Below are 21,713 nucleotides of genomic sequence, written 5' to 3'. Positions count from 1 at the left end.
AAAGCAAGTGAATCACCCGAGGAAACTGGTTCCTCGTTGACAAAGTGATGTTCATGTGAGGTAACCTTCAAAGTAGGTTACCTGTGCTTTATAGGTGGGAATTCCTGACATGAGATATCAAATTCCACATTTGGGCCTGGAAGGACTGCACTTTTCACCAGCATTTGACCATAGGTGTCTGTTTTATTTAGCGGTTCTTTGGGCTGTTAAAACGTTACCACGTTCAGCTCCACTGTCTTCAGAATCATGGCAGTGAAATGTCATCCAGGAATTAGAAATAGACCTGTGACTTTGAATTTGAGGAACAATTTTGGTTCTTGTGTGCCACATCAGTAGATCATCACTCACTACGGTGTATCCAGTGACAGGTTTTTGGCAACTATTTAGTCTACCAGAAGCAGCCAGGTAATTCCTGTAGCTAGACTGACTCTACAGCCTTAATAGTCTATGGCTCTCCTTTACCGAAGTGCCTGAGTATGTTCATTTACCTTTGATTTTCATAGACTGTATAGAATTAGGCTTACATTTTATCACTTCCATGTGTCTCTTGCTGCACTGAAGCCTCACTAAGCTAACAGTTTCCTAATTCTTGTTGCATTTTGCCTATATATTCTCTGTTGATCTGTCAACATTTGAGGGCAATCCAGTAGTTTTCTTCTTTTTCACAGGAAACACTAGGTGTTTATTAACAGGAACACAAACACTTACATACAGAGACATATGTGTAGTCATGGAAGAAAATAAAGTTCTTGTAGTGCAGCATCTTGTTGCCATTGTGGTCCTGAGGGAGGGAGGATCTCTGCTTCTTCTCAGAGATCCTCTCTACTGCATTCTGAAACTATCACCTGAGGGAAAGCTCCTCTAGCAAAACCTTCTGAAACTAAACAAAAAAGGTCATAAAATCCAAACCCTTGGGCCTTGTGACTGTTATTCAGCTGTATTGAACTAGGGACCTCACTGTTGGTTTTTTTTTGCTATTGCAGGATTCCCAGCAGGAGAACTGCAAAAGCCTTTCTTTTGGGGAACAGAGTATCCTAGGTAAGTACCGCATCAGGGAACCTCTTACACCTGGAAATGAGGAATAACAGAGAAAGGTATTGGAAATACGTATAGACAGAGAAGAGGGCATGGAGAAGAAGGCTACGCTGCTGAAGATGACCAACAGGTAGTGCACAGGAATACTGTGTTTTCCTTTTGTAGGGGAAGCTTGGCCCTTGTGTTATGTGTTCTTCCCTGTTGCATCCTGCTTTTACTATTGAAGAACCAGACTTTGAAAACTGCTGCTTTGTGCAATAACTTTTCTTACCTTTGGGAGCTGTATGTGTTGCTGTTGTCTTAAACGGATGACTGATTTCTCACAGGAATTGCTAATTAAGTGCACCTGAGTGGAAGTGTTTTAATGCTATAGTAGGCAGATGCAGCAGTGTGCACATGGCAGGTATTAAAAGGAATTGTAAATCAGGTAACTAGCACTTCCTGAACAGAAGTGAATACCCTGAGAAGCCATTTATTATCAGTTTATTGTTCACTTTCTGCTAATATCTAAGATTAACCGTGGGCCTTCACCTGTGCCTGTTGAGATGCATGAGAATATCTCCATGTGCATAAGTGATTGCTTGAGTAGGTCCATGTGTTGCTGTAGCTGAGGAAGAGTAATTATAGGTCACATATATTTAATTTTGAAAAATCACTGCTTTTGTGCAGTTCAATAACTTTCTATTTTAGGGCAGGATAAGGCCATGAAAAGTTTCTGACAGCAGTTTCGGAAAGTTATTTTGCAGTTATGTAAAGCCAGGTACTGGTGAAACATATCCTTAATAAATCTTTGTTAAAAAAAAAATCAAACTTTTAAAACATTTTGGGTTCACCATCTTGCAATCTGGATGTCTCCTTGTAAACAGGAAATTTGGCAATATATGTAGAGAGACACGTTCAATTTAGGAACAAATGAATTTGTATTCAAAGAGAATTCTTATGAGCCAGGTGACTTTCTAAATGGTAATTGGGGATAGAAGAAAGTGTTTTCTTGCTAAGGTGAACTTTTTTCTGCTGTGGTTATTGTAGACCTGTTTCCAGCTTTGAAGAGATTTCTCTGTACCCTGACCTTCTGCCATAGCAATAAAATTGTGGTTCTTTCAAAGAATTATACTTTGCTCATTTCTCTTCTTTAAAGGTTACCTTAGCTTAAATTGGTTTTGCTTGAGTACGTATCAAAATGAAATTTAGTAAACAAATGTAGCTGGTTTATATCAGACAATGGATTGCTTTTGTCCTTGAAATATTCTGGATCTGTTTTCTGTCTGCTTAAAAGAAACAGTACATGGCACTGGAACAGAAAAATCGTCAAAAAGTCATCAGCACTTCCTGGAAAACTGATTTAGCAAATATTAAACATTTAGTGGCGTTTCAGTGTCCTGTTCCAGCATAACCACTATAAAACAGCTGCATCTATTTGCATAAAAGGAAGCTAAGTTATCACTTTACATCTCAGTACATGAAAGAAAATACGATTCAAATGCTAACATTCATAGTTAGGAGTCTTCAGTGCCAGATTTATTGAAATAGAGACTTCAGACTACCTGAGTTGGTAGCTTCCATATAGTCCTCTGAGCCTCCCCAGTCCCAGAAAGTTCCCTTCTAATATGGTACCTGTTGGGTGGCACCTAATCCCCTCCATCTCTGTACAGCTGTGCCCCAGAAGTGAAGAGCATGAACAGGGCTGGGAGCATTTCTGGCAAAAATGTTGTTGAGCTGGACAAAATGCTGAAGGGGGTTCACAGAAGCAAAGGCCAAAATTCACCCCATACTTCACCCCATCTTTTGGAGCTGGGGAAAGCCCTAGGAGTGCCTGGGCACCAGCATGTTCTTTGTCCCTGCCACTCGTGGTGACCTAGAACCTTAGAAGAAAAATAAGATGTATTTAGTAATAGGGTTTATTGGTTCTTCTTGACCTCTTTACATGTTTTGTGCTATTCTTTTTATACTTCTCCAGCTGCAAAAGATCCTGTATAACCACTTTACTTCAGATGTGGAAAACAAGTCTAATATAGATTTAGTATGGGTAATTTTCACTGTGTGCTACACAAGATTACAAATTTGTCATACAAAATGATGACATTTCCACTGCCGAAATGTACAGTTTTAACCAGCGTTTTTTAGTGAAGGTTTGCAATAGTACTTGGGGGAAAAAAAACAGTAGGGAAGAATTTATCACATACAAATTACCTTACAGGAAAGAAAAAAAACAAAATGAAGAATTGTCATGGGATCAGGGCGAATTAAATCATATAATACTTTTTGGGCATGACTGAGATGAGCAATTAGTGTGCTATGGATAATTAGGTCCAGTAATAACATGTTACTTCAACACTCTCTGCCTTTCTCCTATTTCAGTACAATGTGTTAGAAATACTATAAGCTACTTTGAAGTATGGCATCTCAATAACTGAAATAATTAAAATCACAAAGGACAACTTAACAAATGAAAGATGCATTTAGTACATCACTTTCCCCCTGCACTATCCACTGCATTTGAAATAAAACAGCCCTGAACCTTTCCCACTTTCATCCCTATCTCTTCTAGGTGCATGTTTATTTGGATATAATGAGGAAAACATAATTAATTGTCAATCAGGAATACAAAATATTTGCTTCTATTCTGGTTCTCCTGTGGATTAGATCTGACTGTAGATCATGTCCTATTTCTGTACAGGTGCAAGGAAATTGTATGACCTCTCTTTTTAAAATGGAAGGGAGATCTGTTTAACGCTTTACAAACTAGAGTCCGTCATTTGCAAGTCTGTTTGTTGCATGCCAGTGAAGAATGGTTGGAGCTGGCGTGAGGGAAGCCCATTTCAGCCTTTGATCTATTCTTTTTTCATGACGACACTACGAGAATAATTTCACCCATAACTTTGTCCTGTTCTCAGTTAGAATGTACAAAACGCAGTCAGCTGAAGGAGACGTCTTGGAGCTCATATGATGCGAATAAGAGATTTGGTTAGAAGACTAAACCATCACAATGCTTTTTAAAGTTTTGTATTAAAGGTTGTTTCTAAACAAGTAAGAGTTTAACATTCTGACTTTCAACAGTTTTAAGTCAAAATTGTGCAGGTATGATTTTTAGTCCCATTCCCTACCCTACCGCCAGTTTAAATAAATAATGATCTTTCCTGAGGTAGAAACCTGTTTTATTCTTCTGTCCTTTGATGCTCATGAGTGTGGACACTTTCTGAGGAAACTGCTTCTTTGTGTTACAGGTCATTAAGCTACGGTGCCATAGGAGTAATTGTTGGCCACGAGTTTACTCATGGATTTGATAGCAATGGCGAGTATTTGTCCATATGTTGATAACTTTTTTTTTTTAACAGAGTTGACAGATTAGAAAGCTGATTTGTATATGCTTTAGCTTTTTTATTGCTTTGGTTTTTAACAATGCTGAATTGTATGAAAAATATTATGAAGTTGTATTTTGTTATTTATTTACATACGATCTTGCTTGTTTGAACCAGATTTTGTTTGGTAAGGAATACCACAAGTTTGACACTTTATGTTTATTTTGAATGGAAACTAAATCAACAACAGATTTAGAAAATCCTGGTTGGCAAGAGTGGGAAAGGCAAAGGCAAATTTCTGATCGATAAAAATTACTTCCAAGAAATCTTTTCATTTCAGTTTTGACTTTTTTCAAGAGACAATTATGTACAAATATTAAAACACAACGCTGGAACAAAAGTGCACCAGAAAACATGTTGGAAAATATTTTTTTAAAAAAGGAGCGAGAAAGAAGAAATGGTCTGAAAATGTCAAACTAACTGTCCTGAAAAACTGGATAGAGTTGGACATTACCACCATCTAACTTTGGCTATCTCAATAAAGTGCTTCTTAAAATCGGGCTCCCGAGACAGAGCGGGGGGGGGAGAGAGAAACACAAACCTCCTCCTCCAGGGAGTAATTCTGACTGACTGACTGACACCCCGCACTGACTCACTGTCTAGAGAAACTTCTTTCCACTGAAAATATAGGGAATTTAAGGAAAAGCAGGCTTCTAGCTCACCGCCTAACTAAAGTTAGGTTGTTTATGTTCTGTTACTTTGAACATCTTTTAAAAAAGAAAAGGAAAACCTTGTATCCTGTTGGCACTGCTCCACAACATTTTGCATGAGCAAACGCTCCTGAATGGCGAAATGTTTCTTCATAAACTCCCATCTGCCCTACCGCTTCCATATCATACAAGTTATGGTGTAGCAAGTACATCCATATATTTGAGTAGATAGTAGATTTGATAAACTTGGCTTCTGGAACTGACCTTCATTTGAGCATAGCATGATTAAGAGAGCTGTTAAAGAGACCCTGCTATGGAGGATATTACACTTGAGTACTGGCTGATTTTTCCATCCTGCAGTGTGATGTGGAGGGCCTGGACTTAGTCTTCAGTGCTGACCCAATGTTCCTAAAAGTCTGGCAGTCAGGTCTAATATAGTCTTTTGTTGCAGAAAGGTAGACACAAGACATGTTAGGACTTTTTTTGAGAGCAGGTTTATCTGCCCATGAGGATGCAACCTTGCTCTGTGATTTGATTCTTCATTATGACTGCAGGAAAGAGAGGTAGGGAGCAGCCAGTAGACATGATACCAAGTACTGAAGATGTTTTCTTTCATCTTTTTATTTCTTTATTTTTTCCCTGTGTGTTGTCTTGTTCAAGATGACAAATTCCCTAGAGATATATTTATTTCTATATTTGGAAGGTAAGAGCCTGGGCAAGAGATAGTGGTCTGCTTAGGGAAATCTTAGGTTCCTCTCTGACTGGCTGAGGACATGATGGAGATTAGATACTCTCCTACAAATGAGATGGAGCAGGGACCTGAGGCTGAATCTTCCACAAGCCACTGCAGAGGGACCTGGACAGGCTGGATCGATGGGCCGAGGCCAACTGTATGAGGTTCAACAAGGCCAAGTGCCGGGTCCTGCACTTCGGCCACAACAATCCCAGGCAACGCTACAGGCTTGGGGAAGAGTGGCTGGAAAGCTGCCCAGAGGAAAAGGACCTGGGGGTGCTGATTGACAGCCAGCTGAACATGAGCCGGCAGTGTGCTCAGGTGGCCAAGAAGGCCAACGGCATCCTGGCCTGTATCAGAAATAGTGTGGCCAGCAGGAGTAGGGAGGTGATCGTGCCCCTGTACTCGGCACTGGTGAGGCCGCACCTCGAATACTGTGTTCAGTTTTGGGCCCCTCACTACAAGAAGGACATTGAGGTGCTGGAGCGTGTCCAGAGGAGGGCAACGAAGCTGGTGAAGGGCCTGGAGCACAAGTCTTGTGAGGAGCAGCTGAGGGAACTGGGGTTGTTTAGCCTGGAGAAGAGGAGGCTGAGGGGAGACCTCATCGCGCTCTACAACTACCTGAAAGGAGGTTGTAGCGAGGTGGGTGTTGGTCTCTTCTGCCAAGTAACCAGCGATAGGACAAGAGGAAATGGCCTCAAGTTGCGCCAAGGGAGGTTTAGATTGAACATTAGGAGAAATTTCTTTACTGAAAGAGTGGTCAGGCCTTGGAACAGGCTGCCCGGGGAAGTGGTTGAGTCACCATCCCTGGAAGTATTTAAAAGACGTGTAGATGAGGCCCTTAGGGACATGGTGTAGTGGGCATGGTGGTGTTGGGTTGACACGATGATCTTAGAGGTCTTTTCCAACCTGTATGATTCTATGATTGCTTTCACCATCAGCCTGGGGAATGGGATATATGTATTCTTGCTTCCATGCATAGGGTTCAAATATTCTGGTTTTGCTCCAAGGCAAAAAATGGAAACTTCAGAAGTTTCCATGAAATGGAGTTTTTTTCTGGTCAAGCGTATAATTAATTAATAATGAATTAGTTATCATCAGGTTTGCAGAATCAAAGACATAGGGGCTGAGGATGAAAAATACTCACAATTATACTTACAAGAAAGCTCATATGCCTCTCACATTACGTAATTATAAAATGTACCATAGTACTCATTAGTCATTACTATTTTTTCTGAAAATGGAAATTATGACAATAAATAGGATGCCAGTTTTTCACCACTGATATGAGTGGGATCAAGATTTTGCTCACTGATCATAGCCAATTTGTACACACATTAGCATGAGTACATTCACCTCTCATTTCTGTGCAGGTGGTAGATTCCAAAACTGGAAAAGTATGGTGTTTTTTCCTACAAAAACATTTGTTTTCTTTCTTTCTTTTTTAAGGTCGGAAATATGACAAAAATGGAAATTTAGACCCTTGGTGGACAACTGACTCTGAAGAAAAATTTAAAGAGAAAACAAAATGCATGATTAATCAATACAGCAATTACTACTGGAAGAGAGCTGGTTTACATGTATGTTAAACACCAGTGATGGAAAGCAGTGGTGCCTTAGGAGTTTTGGGGTTTTTTTTTTAGTATTCTTTTCATAAATCCTAACATATTGGGATATGAGGCTACCAACTTCATTTCTCACAACAAATCATTTTTTGAAGTGAATAATTGTGATAAAAATTGACTGTCAGATTTGATTAGTCCAGTCAAATACCACTACCCACACCCTGGTGACAGGGTTAAACCACTTCTCCTCATCACATCGTATTGGTATCAGAGAAAGAGGATGAAGCCACTCAGCAGGGCCTGTCTAATTACTGTGAGCATGTTAAATGTCTTCTGAAGATGAGTTCCATAATGAAAACTGAGCAGCCACTCTTTTTAAAAAGAAGAATATAATAGCATGTTTTATAGATTCCTTTAGCAATTCCGCCTATTATTTATTACAGCTATAAAATGGATGCATAAACCCTGCTTTATTTCACATTCAACTCTTGCTATTTCTCCACGTGTGCACGCAGACCCAATTTGTATCTCAAATGAAGGGAGTATGATAGCAGTAGCTCATAGAAAAGAACTGAGAAAGAAAGTGCAAGGCAATGGTTTCTGTTTCATTGCCTATCAGAGTTATGGGCTTCCCTGAAAATGTGCACATTATCTAAGTGTCCAAAATGACGGATAAATAGGATAAATCCCAGACCTTCCAAAATCAATAGCTAAAATTCCAGTAATGTTGGCTCAGACATGATTTTAATCTTAATTTTCAGGATAAAACACATACCCCATCCCCTACTCAATTCTACCACCTCTACTTACATTTTAGAATCAGAAATACAATTACATCTTTTTCTTTTAAGAATAGACAAGTCACATTGAATGCTTAGCAATAATTTTAACACTTTCCCCTGGCTCTTTGTATTAGTTTCAGAGATAACAAGGCCATATTGTAGTCCAGACTGAAGTCCAACAACTCAGACTTGAAGTACTTCATACAAGCTAATTTACGAATAAAAATTATCAGGCTCATTCCTGAATATCTGTAGGACAAAAACTGTCAATACAAAAATGCCACTTAAAGAAGCTCATTAAAACCTTTCCCAAGGATGTGACTGAGCCCTTCCCATACTGCTGCCATTGGCTTGGCCATCCCTTTACCTTCTGTGGTGTCTCTTGAGATGGGGTAGATCTGAATTTCCCTCCAGTGTAGCTATTGCTTTTGAAGTCCATGGATGGGCTTACTGGAGAGGTCCTGTTACTCACAGCCTTGTCATCTGTAAGACTTTTTCCTCCTATTTCCATGGGATAACCTAAAGCACTTCTTAGATGATAGAAGAATCTTGATATTTTCTGCCATATTTTATAGCTTCTGTATGAAGGGCTATGCATGCAAATAGCTTTTTTTTGCCTGTCATTTACATCAATATTTATACATTCTGCAGGTTTTTTACCCCTGTACAAATATTTTACATGGATCAAGAAACCTATTTACTCTTCTTCTTTCTCATTCAGTTTACAATAAAAATATCTCCAGAAAAGAAGTGTAATGAAAGAAAAAGTGGATATAGAAATAGCTTCAGAGTGCAATAATCACATAAAGTCATCTGATCAAATAAAGGGCTTATTGTGGTCCCTGAGCCCTGTCACGAACTGTCTGCACAGAGTAGTCTCAGATACGTGACCCAGAGCTGCCTGAGATCAGCAGAAAGACTTCTGCCACTTATTAAAATGACCTATGGCCCAAATGCCATTGCTAGGTTACTCTCATCTTATGCTCTAAATCAGTCTACTTTACAAGCCCACTGCAAGAAAAATGTGTGAGTAGATAGACTAGGAAAGAAGGCAGCTGACGTGTGTGCATGTTCCCTGGTGTCCCAGCATCTTTTCTCCTAAAAACCTCTCTCCCACCTCCATCTCCAACCTCCTGAGGGGAGGGAGGGCTGGCAGGAAAGGGGTGCACTGTCCTCTACTGCTCCCATTTCTCCTTTGTTACACCCTTGGGTGTAACATTGGACTCAAGGCATCAAGCAAGATACTCGGTGCTCATCTGCACCAAGTGATGGGTCTGTGCACATGTACCTGGGTATCCCCTAGGTCCTTTTACCTCTTCTCCCCCATTTTCCTCTCTTTTACCATCCTGAAACTAAGGTGAGTCCTGATGCCAACCCCCCTATTCTCATCCCTGCGGCATGGGAGAGCCTGTCATCAGAGGATTTGCAGGACAGCATTGACCTTCAGAGCTCTGCTCAAAACTGTGCTCAATGACCTTCCTCATTCAAGGCATAGTAGAGGGTAAAACTGCTTAATTACAAATACAGTTTGGTAACACTAAGACCCTAGTAGGCTGGGTGATCAGAGATGATGTCGCACTTGCAAAAATGAGGGTTTCCTCATAATGATATTGCACTTGGTAATACCAGGAGACTGACTTTTTCAGAAAGTTTGGAGAGCACTGCTTCTCACAATATATTCTTGTTGCTATTGCTCTTGGAATCAATACTGGGGAAAAACAACATGAATCTCCTTTGCAGATATTTTTAGAGCACTGAATATATTATCAATTTCAATTCTTTCTCTGACAGTTATTTTTAATTATGCTGTTTTATGTTATGACTGAAAAGTTATTTTAGCATCCTACTAGTATATAAAGAGTTATGTAGAGAAACAAATATAATGTTTTAGATAAAAGTTTAAGAAAGGGGCTACTGGATCTCAGATGTAACCAAAGAACCAGACTTCCCCCCAGTCTTCAGGGGAAAATTATTGATGCTCAGATCAAAGATCAGGGACTGGATTCTTGAGTGCATTTTCTCTGCTACATTTTGTGCTACAGAGATCTAGGACCAGAGCCAGGATAACTCATTGCACAGAATTGTTTACTGACAATTTTCACATTGAAATCCAGTTTTCTTAATCAGAGATATGATGGTTTAAATTGGCTGAGGTCATTCTCGCCTTGTTTTATTTTTTCCCCTGTTTCTTGAAGTTGATCAAGAAGGAAGTTCAGAATCGGGTCAAATGACTTATGTTCTTTCATTCTGCCAGGTGAAGGGCAAAAGGACTTTGGCAGAAAACATTGCAGATAACGGAGGTTTGCGAGAGGCTTTCAGGGTAAGTAGATGAAAAATATCTGAAACATAGTATTATTTAAAAAAAGAAAAGAAAAAAGGTGTGGTTAGGCTCCATGTCCCTGAAAGGCACTTGGTATCTGTTTCTTGTCAGGCATACAGGAGATGGATTACGGAAAAGAGGGGAGGAGAAGAAGAGCCTTTACTGCCAGGCCTTGAGTTCACACACAACCAGCTTTTCTTTCTGAGTTATGCCCATGTGAGTAGTACAAATGTGTTTCAAGTCCCCATCTATTAACCTGCACATCTCTCAGAGATGAGACTGCTTTGTTTCAACTGTCTACACCAGCCAAACCCAGACTTTTAAGAGTATTAGCAGAGACTTCTTCTCCCAGGACTATTACTTCTTTTCTCTTTCTTTGTCCTCATCTATCTAGTCATCGTTCCAGAACTGTTGAAATTATTCTTGGTTTTTCACAGTGTTGTCATGGCAGCTTGCTTTCCTCTTGCTGCTTACCTCCACTGCAACGGAGGTTGCATGTATGGACTCCTTATCCTCTTTCCATTTTAGCTTCCCGGTTTTCTGGTGCTTGCTGTATGCAGCAGTTTCTGACTGCTTCCACCACAGACTCCTGTTGCAAACGTACCATCACCGTTCATTACTGAGCATGTTGTTCAAGGAAACTAAGCAGCAATGAAGAAAATCTTAGTTTATTTTTTCCCATCTTCATTTGCTGTGCTCTAAATATGCTGCAGTAAAACTTTGATAGGGGATGTGAGTTTTTTATAAAAACATGTAGAACAAGGGAGAGAATCAGAAATGATTTATTTGGTTAAGAGAGTTGGGACAAACTCCCTATGTAAGGAGTAAAAGTTGGGCTGTAAAACTTTGCCTGCCAGTTGAAGGAATGAATCATTTAAACTGAAGAACCCAATGCAACTAATGCAACCAACCCTGGCTGAAAATAATTTCTCTGCTGAGAGTCAGTATAGCAGCATATGGGTCTATGGCCACTTAAGTTTGACAATATTGACCTGTGAAAAGACTCCACTTTGGTCGTTTATACTGAGTTGAGTTTCACACTGTGTCAGGTTTTGTCCAGGAAAACTTTGGAGCCATAGGGAAGATATGGGGGTCTTACAAGGCCGCTGCAGGAATTGTACGTCCAGTGGACCCTCTGAGGGGAGGCACATGCACAGTGAAAGCAGTGTATGCCAGGTACCCTTGAGCTCAGCTTGTTTCCCCAGAGCTTAAGACACTCAACAGACTCGTTGAAACTGCCAGGATTGTCTTCAGCCAGACAAAATTGCACTGAAGTTCACATATCCTATGGGCAGTCTGGATTAAAGGATTTTGTCAATAGGAAACATTCAACACAGGGGTTTAGGTAAGGTAGAGGCTGCTTAAATGAGATTTTTGATGCAATGGATACAGCATAAGAGGGATTATTTAGCTGTGCAAATGTTCTCTCTACCCTGTTTTGTGGTGAGTTACAATTGGGTCAAGTATTGTATTAGGAACAGTGAATTGGGGACCACTGATGGAAACTTGAAAAATGTGTAATTTCAAAAGAAACTGACATTCCAACATGGAACAAATGTGTCAGGTAATATAGCTGCAATTCTAGGGATGATAAGCATCATTACATGTACCTTTTATACACATTACATAGCTTTGAGACCAAGAAGTATGCTTGGTAATTATTAAGGCGTGAGATGCTGCAGCACAAGCTGAAAAACAAGCTACAATTATAGAGAACCTCAAAAAAAGAACTAGTAAAGTGGCTATGGTTAGATGATGGGAATGAGTGGGTGGAGAGTAACAGTGGGTGGAGACTGGATCCATTAAGGGATTTCAAAAACAAGAGAATATATCAACAGAAAACTGCAAGTTAGCATAGATGAAACAAAATAGGAGTTTGTGGTGTCTTTCCATTTTGTGCATTTGTAAGTAATAGGTATCTTAACAACACTGACATTACATTCTACTTTACTTCCAAAGTCATCCCAGATAACATGCCTATTTCTGCTTTTTATCTTTTATTAGGTAAGATGCAACTCCTTTAGACCAGAATCTGCGAGAGAGCAAATATATATTGGAGCTCACAGCCCTCCTCAGTTCAGGTAGTGCAAGTAGTGTATTTACTCAGTATACATATAGAATCAATCACTGCAGCACACAAGCGCAGAATTTTAGCATGTTAAGAGGGTTTTAAGAGCAAACACAAAATTGGACTGTGCTCTTGGCTTAGATTGAAATTGAACTGGTTTTATTAGCTTATCTTTCACTATTACAAATGCTCTTCTGCAAAAATGAGGGGCTTGCATCTACCTTCCAAAGCGGTTGAACCAGAACACACTCTGATCCCTGTGATATTCTATAATCATGGCCTGAGTATCTAAAATGTCTAATCTATCACTTTTTTTTTTCCTATGCAATTCTGCTTTAGAAAACAATGAATATTAGAGGGGTCTTTGATTTAATCTGCCTGGGTTCATTAAAAGCTTTAAAGTGAGTACCTTGAATTATATTGATAATGCAAAGCAAAACATGCCCTGTAAGCTCAGTTCAAGATTGAACTCTTAGTTGCCCTTCAAGAGACACTTTGCTTGAAGGAGCTGTGGTAGTCCAGCCATAACAGTGTGTCTGTGTCCTTCCCCAAAAGGCCACCCACAGGCTCTCCTAACCATAGACACCCCTGAACCTCAAGAAGGAAAGGCTGGAAAAGGAGGAAGGTTTAAAGACTTCGTAAGAATTAGGAAACCAGGGTTTATTTCTCTGCTTCTCCACAGAGTTTGTGTGACTAAAAGCAAGTTTCTTCTGTTGGGATTCATGTTGTATTTCGTTAACTAAGAATTGTGTGTTTGTCCTCTGTCAAGTGCTACATTTCCTCTGTATTTGGGAGAAGGATGTTAACTCCACAAGTTATTCATAATGGAGGTGTCTCCAATACACAGGATTCGTTGCCTTCTGGAGATTCCTACCGCTTTCTGTTGACTAAAGAGGGAGCTAGGATCCCACCTTCTCCACAGCTAAATTTAGGTGACATGAACCCCCTTCGCCTCAGTTCTTTCTTGGTAAAGTAAAAATAGCAACACTGACTTCACATGGGAGTTGTGAGGTTGCTTCATAGGTACTCTGACATATTCCCTCGACACAGCCACACCAAAGCTGAAGATATAAACATGGCATGGGCTACATAAACACACCTTGGGCTACTTATAACCAGAATGGGTTAAGAAATAATGGAACTGGAAACATGATGACACAAATTTAATATAAGCTAGCATTGCAGATGTGTATGCTTTGTCTTGGTAGACTTCTATACTCTGCATTGAAACATGCACTGCTGTACCTTTACAATACCTGTTACACCAGCTAGCTAGAGTAAAACTAATGCGGTATGCAAATCTGCATGCCTTTTAACAATTGAAAATACATCATGACAATGAGGACAGGAGTATCAGACTGATCTTCAGCCTACAGGGCGATATCCTTTTACAATTCCTACCCTTGTTAAGATTTTGTAAAATAACCACCTCTTGCTTTTTAAAGTCCTCAGATTTATTTACCTATACATATACTTATATATTCTGAATCATTGCATAGCTACATTCCCATGAGATGGTGCAAATCACAAAATATACAGGGAAGCCTAGGGATAGAGCATTCATGACTAAAACTCATTAAGGAATCGGGCTAAGAAAGAAAATTCCAGAGAAGATTAGATGAATTTGGGGTCTAGAAAATACAGACAAAACATTTTCTTAGTTTTTATGCGAGATACTCAGAACAGGATTCTGTTTCAGACCTGAAGAGAAACTGTAGTGCTTGTCTGTTCTTGCAAATCATATCAACTGGGCTAACAAATTATATTACCTATTTCCCCCAACTTTGCTTCATTTATGTCCCAAGACCATTATAACAGCAGTACCGCTAGTTTCAACATGGACAGCTCTTCCTATCCAAAAAGCCCAAACAGCCCTTTTTTAATTATAAAAAGTAACTATAAAAAATGATAGAAATGAGCAACACATATCCTGAGCATAGGTGTGTGCATCTGAGCTAGTCACCCCAGGTTCTCTTCACAGTCAAAAAAGAATAGGCATTTTGAAAGTGTGTATATATACACATACGTAATCCTTCTGTAAGTAATAAATTTGGATTACTTAGACTCTGCAAGTACATTTTTCTATTGACTGCCAAGGGAGCCCAGGGTTACCCATGTAGGGGAAGGTGTCTCTACTGTACTTCAATGGGATGAAATCCAGACAGCCCACTCTGATTCCAGAGTTAACGTGTGGCAATATCAAACCACGGGTAGAAAAGTCACGTGCATGGACACATAAAGATCTTTTGCTAGCTAGATTCTGGTTTTATTTATTTTTAATTGGTAGATTTTCAGTATTAGCATGTGTCTTTGCTATTTTTGAATGCCAGTTTGAGAGTGAAATCCCCGGCATAGCAGGCAGAACTCCCACCAACTTCAGCAGCAGTTCTGCATGACCAGCTCTTGCTGTTCCAGTCCCTGAATATGTATTTGCAATGTTTTTACAGTAAAGTGTGTATCTCATTTGAAGCCTAACATAATTTTTTAATTCTCCCTACAAAACTGACCTTTAGACATTTTTGTGCCAGCTGACTGTAAATTTTCTTACCCACAGAAAGTCTAATCAATGTAATAAGAATGTTTTCTACCATGCTGAGCTATGCTGAGAAGTTGATTGTCTGCAATGGAGAAAAATGCCTTCCCACTGCATAACAAAGAGGGTGGAAAGGCATGCAATTAATATCTCAGGAGATACTTTTCTGCTTTTAACTCAGGATGCTGTTTACTTTAATACCGTTGCAAATTTTAGGTTAGTATATTCCAAATGCTTAAAAGCATAGGAAAAATCAGCAAACACCACAATCCCAATCTAGCAACGGAAAAATAATAATTTCTGACAGCATGAAATAATACAGACATGAAAGCAGGAGCCAAGGATGTCTGCATACAAAGAGCGAGCTCTTCCCCTATGCCTGAAGGTGCCAGTCTGGGATGCAGACACATTGTCTAGCTTGTGCGAGGCAGGGATGTGCTGCTCTTTCAGTATCACACCATCTGTGGTGGTAACCAGAGAGCTTGGGAGATGGTTAGGGCAGGAGCCTCAGAAAATGTGTTTCCAAACTATCAGAGGACCTGAGATGCTCACTGGTGTAAGGCTGTGCTGGCCAGTAAGAGCCTGACCCCCTACCCAGCTTCAGGTTGCAAAGTCCCAGGGAGCCGGCACATGTGTGTGTGTGTGTACATGGGTGGGCAGAGGGGAGTGTTACAAGAATCTGGCTGGCATGAGCCAAATCAACTCACTTCCAGCACAAACACGTGCCGACACGCTCCTGCCTGCTGGACTGCAGCGGTTTGGCAGCTGCTGGGAGAAGAATTCCACCAAGCAAGGCTATCATTGATCCACCTTTGCTGCCAAGGGTCAGATTAGAAAATTGTTCTAAATGACATAGTATCCACAAAATGCAATTGTTTTTGGCTGAGTTTCTAGCAAAGAAAGACACTTCTCAAAACACCGAATGAAACAAGATTGTCTTCACATTAACTTTTAAATGGGAGTGCTTCTCCTGAACTTTTTGATTTTATTTGTGGAAAAATGACATGGGAAGCCTGAAAATTCAACCTGAAGTGAACACACTGAAACACTTACAGGCCTGTAGTGTTTAACAGAAAACTATCCGCACATCGACCACTTTTCTTTTCTCTTTGCAGAGTTATCGGTGCCATGAGCAACTTTGAAGAGTTCCGTAAAGCTTTCAATTGCCCCAAAAATACGACGATGAACCGAGGGGCAGAATCCTGCCGGCTGTGGTAGACATCCCTTCCAGGTCTTCTGTCAGGAGGGGTCTGCAATGTGAGCTGCTGCACCTGAGCTCAAGCCCGCTACTAGAGTTTCAGAATAACGTTCTGCAAACTGGAGAGGTGTTACTTCAAATGCATCTTCCTTATCCATGCAGATAACCTGCATGGATCTAATTACTCTCTATCCAGAGCCTAGAAACTTTTGAAATAGGAGCAGAGGATAAGTTTTCTTTAATAATAATAATAAAAAAAGGAACTCCTTTTATCCATAAAGCTACTCCTGTTCATCTGCAGTTGCATTGCTGTTGATGGATAACTGCCATTATCAATTCTAATTCCTGATTTATAGTTGCGCGAGAGGCAAAAGCTAGAATCCAGTTTCAATCTACTGCTCTGCAGGGGTGCTATGCAGAATGCTCCCACACAAAATTTATTCTTTCTGGATGAAGAAATTCATGAGACCTGCTATAAAGCCAGCTCTGATCTGCTGTGTGATACAGCATTTTCATAACTTAAACTGTCACTGCCCAGCATGCCATAAATGATGTTGCATGATGTAAAGACACAAGACTTTATATAAATTCGGTTTAATATGTCAGATTAGTGCCTCAGGTTTTGGAACAGTTTCAAGCTGAGAAAGCACCTCATGGTTTCCATCTGCTAGGACTAAACAGAAAGGATACTTGTCAGATCCTGGCCTTTTCTAATTTTAGAACAGCTTATGATAAAAATCAATGTATGATGAAAATCGGAGGCTTGCAGAGGGAATTCCCAGCACCATGATAGTCAGAAATATTACAGCACTTATTCCTGTCTACAGTGTGGGAAGTTTTTTTCCCAAGGGGTGATTTTTCCTTTGTGCTGAAGGTAGCTTCATCTACATTTATTTTTAAGCCTGAAATAATATACCAGTTTTAATTTAGTGATTTCTTAGTGTCTGGCTCTTACAGAGGAATGTACGTAGTGTGCATGTTTGTCCTCACGTTCTGGACAGGACAGGACTTTTGATTTTAAGGAAAGAAGAACATGTGGCTGGAAAACAGAGTACCAGCAGCATTTGACTTGTCTGGATAAAAAGAGCAATTCAGAAGTAGAGGACTTTTAAATACAGTATACACACAGGCCAGTTGATTTCATTTGATTTCTAACAAAATTCATAAAAAAATGTATTTTATTGCAGCAGAAAAACTTTAAACATAACTATTAATAAGGGAGGGAAAAAACAAAACAGCCCTTTCTTCCCTAACAGAAAGATACATATTCAACTGGTATTTTTTTATACCTTGTGCATTAATTCATTTTTGCATGGTGGAATTGTTTCAAATGGAGAGGGAGTTTCTTTAGACTGATTTAATTACTGCAAATCTATATAGGTCTCTGTGTGTATATACTTAATACATATATAAAAAAATTGAATTCTTCTATTTGCTTAAATTTTATTTTATTGGTATAGAAAAGTTACTAAGATAAACTTTTTTTACAAGGATTGGTCAAATTTTTTCCAACAGTCAAGATGGAGGAAGGTTCAATTGAAGCTAAGTTTTTGCAAATGAGGTTAGTTTCCTATGTTTCTTTATAAAGAAGGGGGACATCATGGAAACATAATTTATGGAAGGAGACAGGCCCTCAAGCTACCTTCCAGAGAGAAGGACGCTGAGACTCCTGAACTCAAGGCACTATTCCCACTTCTTAGAAACAAAATATTATGTTTTGTGACCAGGACTTTCTTTTTTCAATTTTTCCCTGAAAAAGTCAAAGTTTTCTTAAGAGGAAAACATTTTTGCTTCCTTCAAGCCAGCTTTTCTTCCAGTTCCATGGATTATAGTTTGTCATTTGAATTGCCGCTACTAAATCTTTTTCCTGGAGATATTTTTCACATAAACTGTTTAGACGGCAGCATTTTCATAGAAACTTTCCTCAAACAAGCAGGTATGGATCTTGAGCAAAGTGATACTGTTTGCCTACTAATGGGAAAGTTCCTTAGCAATTTGAGTACTGTACTGAATTAATTCCTGTACTCATATGAGCACTGACACAACTTCATGTTGGCTGCTTCGGATCAACAGCACAAAGTTCAGGGGTGACACCCTGGCCCCATTAAAGGTAGAACCAATACGATCGTTGTCCTCAGAAGTCAGGACAACAGCTCAAACACTTATCTAAACTTTCTAAATTACTGGACTATGTAAAGCCGGTTTCACAACAGTCAGCTTTGAGTTTTCTAATTTTATCTCTCAGGTCAGAGATGCATTTGCAAGACCTCCTCTCTCATGGCTATTTTCCGTTGGGACAGATTCTGTCATTTTGTGGTTTATGGGGTGGTTTCTCTGTACTGGATAGAGATTTCTTCTAAAACGCCCTATGTTCACTGCCTTACATGTCACTCTTGCTGCTCCTTGCTAGGCTCAGGTCTTTCATGTTTAATATCAAGGATTTTTGAACTGTGGTATGCATATTCCCAACAGCACAGGAACCACTGTAAAACTGTCTCATTCTTGCTAGGGCGAGCACCCATTTCCTACAGCAGGAAGGGGCTGGGTCCTGGGCTGGGGGGATAGTGGGGAGCTGGAGGGTTTGGAGGCAATGCGCTAGGAGGGAGGAAGAGAGGGCATGGCCAAATTTTGGACCCTGATTTTAGCAATTAAGAGGGGGGCCTATACGCTCCCAGGAAGGACAGAAGTCCTTGCTGCTGACCAGCGCATTCATTGGTAGTATCCAAGTGTGGGGAATCCTTGCTGTTGATGCGGGTTTTCAGTGCCTTGGGTTTAGATCTTGCATATGCCCACGTGAAGGTCCTGGCCTGCCTCACCTGCCTGCTTTTTACCTCAAACCAAACAGCTGATGATGCATTTACTCACTTTGGAGTCGGCTACTTAGGTATCAGTTGGAAAGCAAAGCAGAAGGTAATTAAATGCATTCTTAAAACTCGGTCACCAAAGATAGCTAAAGCATAGTGATGGTTTGTGAGGGCTCTTTGTGTTGCCTCTGTTTTACCAGACTCCCTGGCCCCGCTTTGCTTTCACATTGTGCCTCCTGGGTCTATGCTAACAATGCCTTTGCTGTGTTGTTATCAGGCTCACTTATTACATCTATGCAAACAGATCCTTCAGCATATATATTCTTCTCCCAAAGCTTTTAAATTGGTATTTTTTTTAATTGCCAGTAATGATGTCAACACTCTTTTTCCTTTAAGCATATTGTGAAATGTTTCTTCCTGTTGTCTTGGTAATCTTCTTCTCTTCCAGTGATCGGGGCGGAAGGATCACCTATGAACAAACCATTTTTACGTGTGTAAATTTGAAGAGATATTTTTCTACTGTGTAGACATAAAGAAACAACCCCTACTCCTGTCCCACGTCCCCTTCTTGGGTCCTGAAAATATGTAAACCTTTTTTCTTTTCTTTTCTTTTCTTTTCTTTTCTTTTCTTTTCTTTTCTCTTCTTTCCTTTCCTTTCCTTTCCTTTCCTTTCCTTTCCTTTCCTTTCCTTTCCTTTCCTTTCCTTTCCTTTCCTTTCCTTTCCTTTCCTTTCCTTTCCTTTCCTTTCCTTTCCTTTCCTTTCCTTTCCTTTCCTTTCCTTTCCTTTCCTTTCCTTTCCTTTCCTTTCCTTTCCTTTCCTTTCCTTTCCTTTCCTTTCCTTTCCTTTCCTGTCTTTTATTTTATTTTATTTTATTTTTTTCTTTTCTTTTCTCTTTTCTTTTCTCTTCTCTCCCCTTCCCTTCCCTTCTCTCCTCTCCCCTTCCCTTCCCTTCTCTCCTCTCCCCTTCCCTTCCCTTCCCTTCCCTTCCCTTCCCTTCCCTTCCCTTCCCTTCCCTTCCCTTCCCTTCCCTTCCCTTCCCTTCCCTTCCCTTCCCTTCCCTTCCCTTCCCTTCCCTTCCCTTCCCTTCCCTTCCCTTCCCTTCCCTTCCCTTCCCTTCCCTTCCCTTCCCTTCCCTTCCCTTCCCTTCCCTTCCCTTCCCTTCCCTTCCCTTCCCTTCCCTTCTTTACCTTTACCTTTACCTTTACCTTTACCTTTGCCTTTGCCTTTGCCTTTGCCTTTTCTTCTCTATTCTATTCCTTCTTTTTTGGTCCAACCCTGAAAACACTAAAACACCACCTTATACACTGTGAGTATTTCTGCTGATCACATGGTTAAAGAGTTAGCTTTACACATCAGCAGCTCTCTGAAAACGCGGCTGTGCTATTCACCTGCATAAACTGCTTAGGTATCTAAATGATATCCAAGCTGGGTCTTGATGCCGAAGGACCAAAAAACCCAGCTGCATTATAGAGCTCTGTCTCGTGCTCTGTGCAGGGGGACTTCAGCATTCTTTAGGTAGGAACTCTATCATGACACTAAATGTTTGAATTATTTATAAAATAATCAGGTGGGTTTATGTATAACTTTTCATTGAGTATTATTCAACAAATTACGTGCTTAGAAGTATATCTCACAGCGATGTTATGTCTCCAAAGAAATATTAAAAGCCTGACGACTCAAGAGGCAAAAGTATAGTGAGTTAAAAGGTCTTTTGTGTTTATGTCTTTTTAATCTGCATTTTTATTTTGCTAGTCAGTCTATTGCACTTTTTAATTTTTCTTCTTGCATAATATGTTGATTGACTGTTTTAAAGACAATTATGCTAGCCAATAAAAGCCAAAGTGATGAAGAATTTTCCTATGTTGCAGATTGGCAAAAGCTGCTTAGCTTGTCACTGTCGAACTCTACAATGTTACTTCTGTAATATATCGTCTTTATAAAATGTAATAAAGAGCACAATGACATGGCCCCAGGTTCTCAAGGCTACTGTTGCTGCTTGACAGCCTAAGAAGGACCTCCTCTCTCAGAGTCATCTAGCCATCTTCAGCCAGAGTTTATTAAACTCCACTGGTCTCCACTAATCTGCTGGAGGCAATTAAAATGAACATAGGATGAACTACTGTGGATGACGACTGGAGGCTGCAGAAATTGCAGAAGGGCAGGCGGCAGAGCTATCCCAACCAGAAGCCGCCGGAGGATAAGAAGGTGTGGGAGAAGATCCACCTGCCTCTCAGCCTCACTCTTCTCCTCTTGCCTCAGTCCGTTCCTGTCTTGACCTACCCTTTGCAGCCTCACCTGCTTTTCAAATGCTTTTAAGCATTTTCCAGAAGCGTTTTTAGTAGGATAACCTAGCGACATGCCCAAGTTTGAACCGCATCTGAGCGACGTCTCTTCTCAGCCGGCACAAAGGGGTGGTTTCGTTGCCTTCCCAGGCTGGGGTGTGACTGCAGATAGCTCAGTTTGCTGCTGTTCCTCACCATGTACTTCACGAGCCTGACCAAGAATTTGTTCAAGGGCTGTTCAGGCAGAGAGGCCCTGCCAAGGCCTCATACATTACCAACTTGGCTCTTCTGGGCTAAGTGCCCTATTTGTTGGGCTCTGACCAGTGTGGGTTCCCATAAGCTGTGGTGCTGGCCCACCTCAAGCACCATGAAGCCTGTGAGCA

At 40.3% G+C, this 21,713-nt stretch overlaps 1 protein-coding gene across 1 annotated transcript in view; it reads left to right on the top strand.

Annotated features, from left to right (window-relative positions):
* PHEX (phosphate regulating endopeptidase X-linked) overlaps nucleotides 1-17,661 on the top strand; it is a 111,205-nt gene extending 93,544 nt beyond the window's left edge. The window contains exons 16-22 of the mRNA XM_075175032.1: nucleotides 984-1,038; nucleotides 4,260-4,327; nucleotides 7,227-7,357; nucleotides 10,379-10,444; nucleotides 10,556-10,660; nucleotides 12,449-12,525; nucleotides 16,161-17,661. Coding sequence (XP_075031133.1) covers nucleotides 984-1,038; nucleotides 4,260-4,327; nucleotides 7,227-7,357; nucleotides 10,379-10,444; nucleotides 10,556-10,660; nucleotides 12,449-12,525; nucleotides 16,161-16,263 — 605 coding nt within the window. The 3' untranslated portion in view covers nucleotides 16,264-17,661. The remainder of the gene's footprint in view (nucleotides 1-983; nucleotides 1,039-4,259; nucleotides 4,328-7,226; nucleotides 7,358-10,378; nucleotides 10,445-10,555; nucleotides 10,661-12,448; nucleotides 12,526-16,160) is intronic.
* The last annotated feature ends 4,052 nt before the right edge of the window (nucleotides 17,662-21,713 follow it).

Source organism: Calonectris borealis, chromosome 1, assembly GCF_964195595.1.
Source record: "Calonectris borealis chromosome 1, bCalBor7.hap1.2, whole genome shotgun sequence".
Classification (NCBI taxonomy): domain Eukaryota; kingdom Metazoa; phylum Chordata; class Aves; order Procellariiformes; family Procellariidae; genus Calonectris; species Calonectris borealis.
Note: the sequence above shows the minus strand (reverse complement) of the source record. Positions and strands in the feature narration are given on the sequence as shown.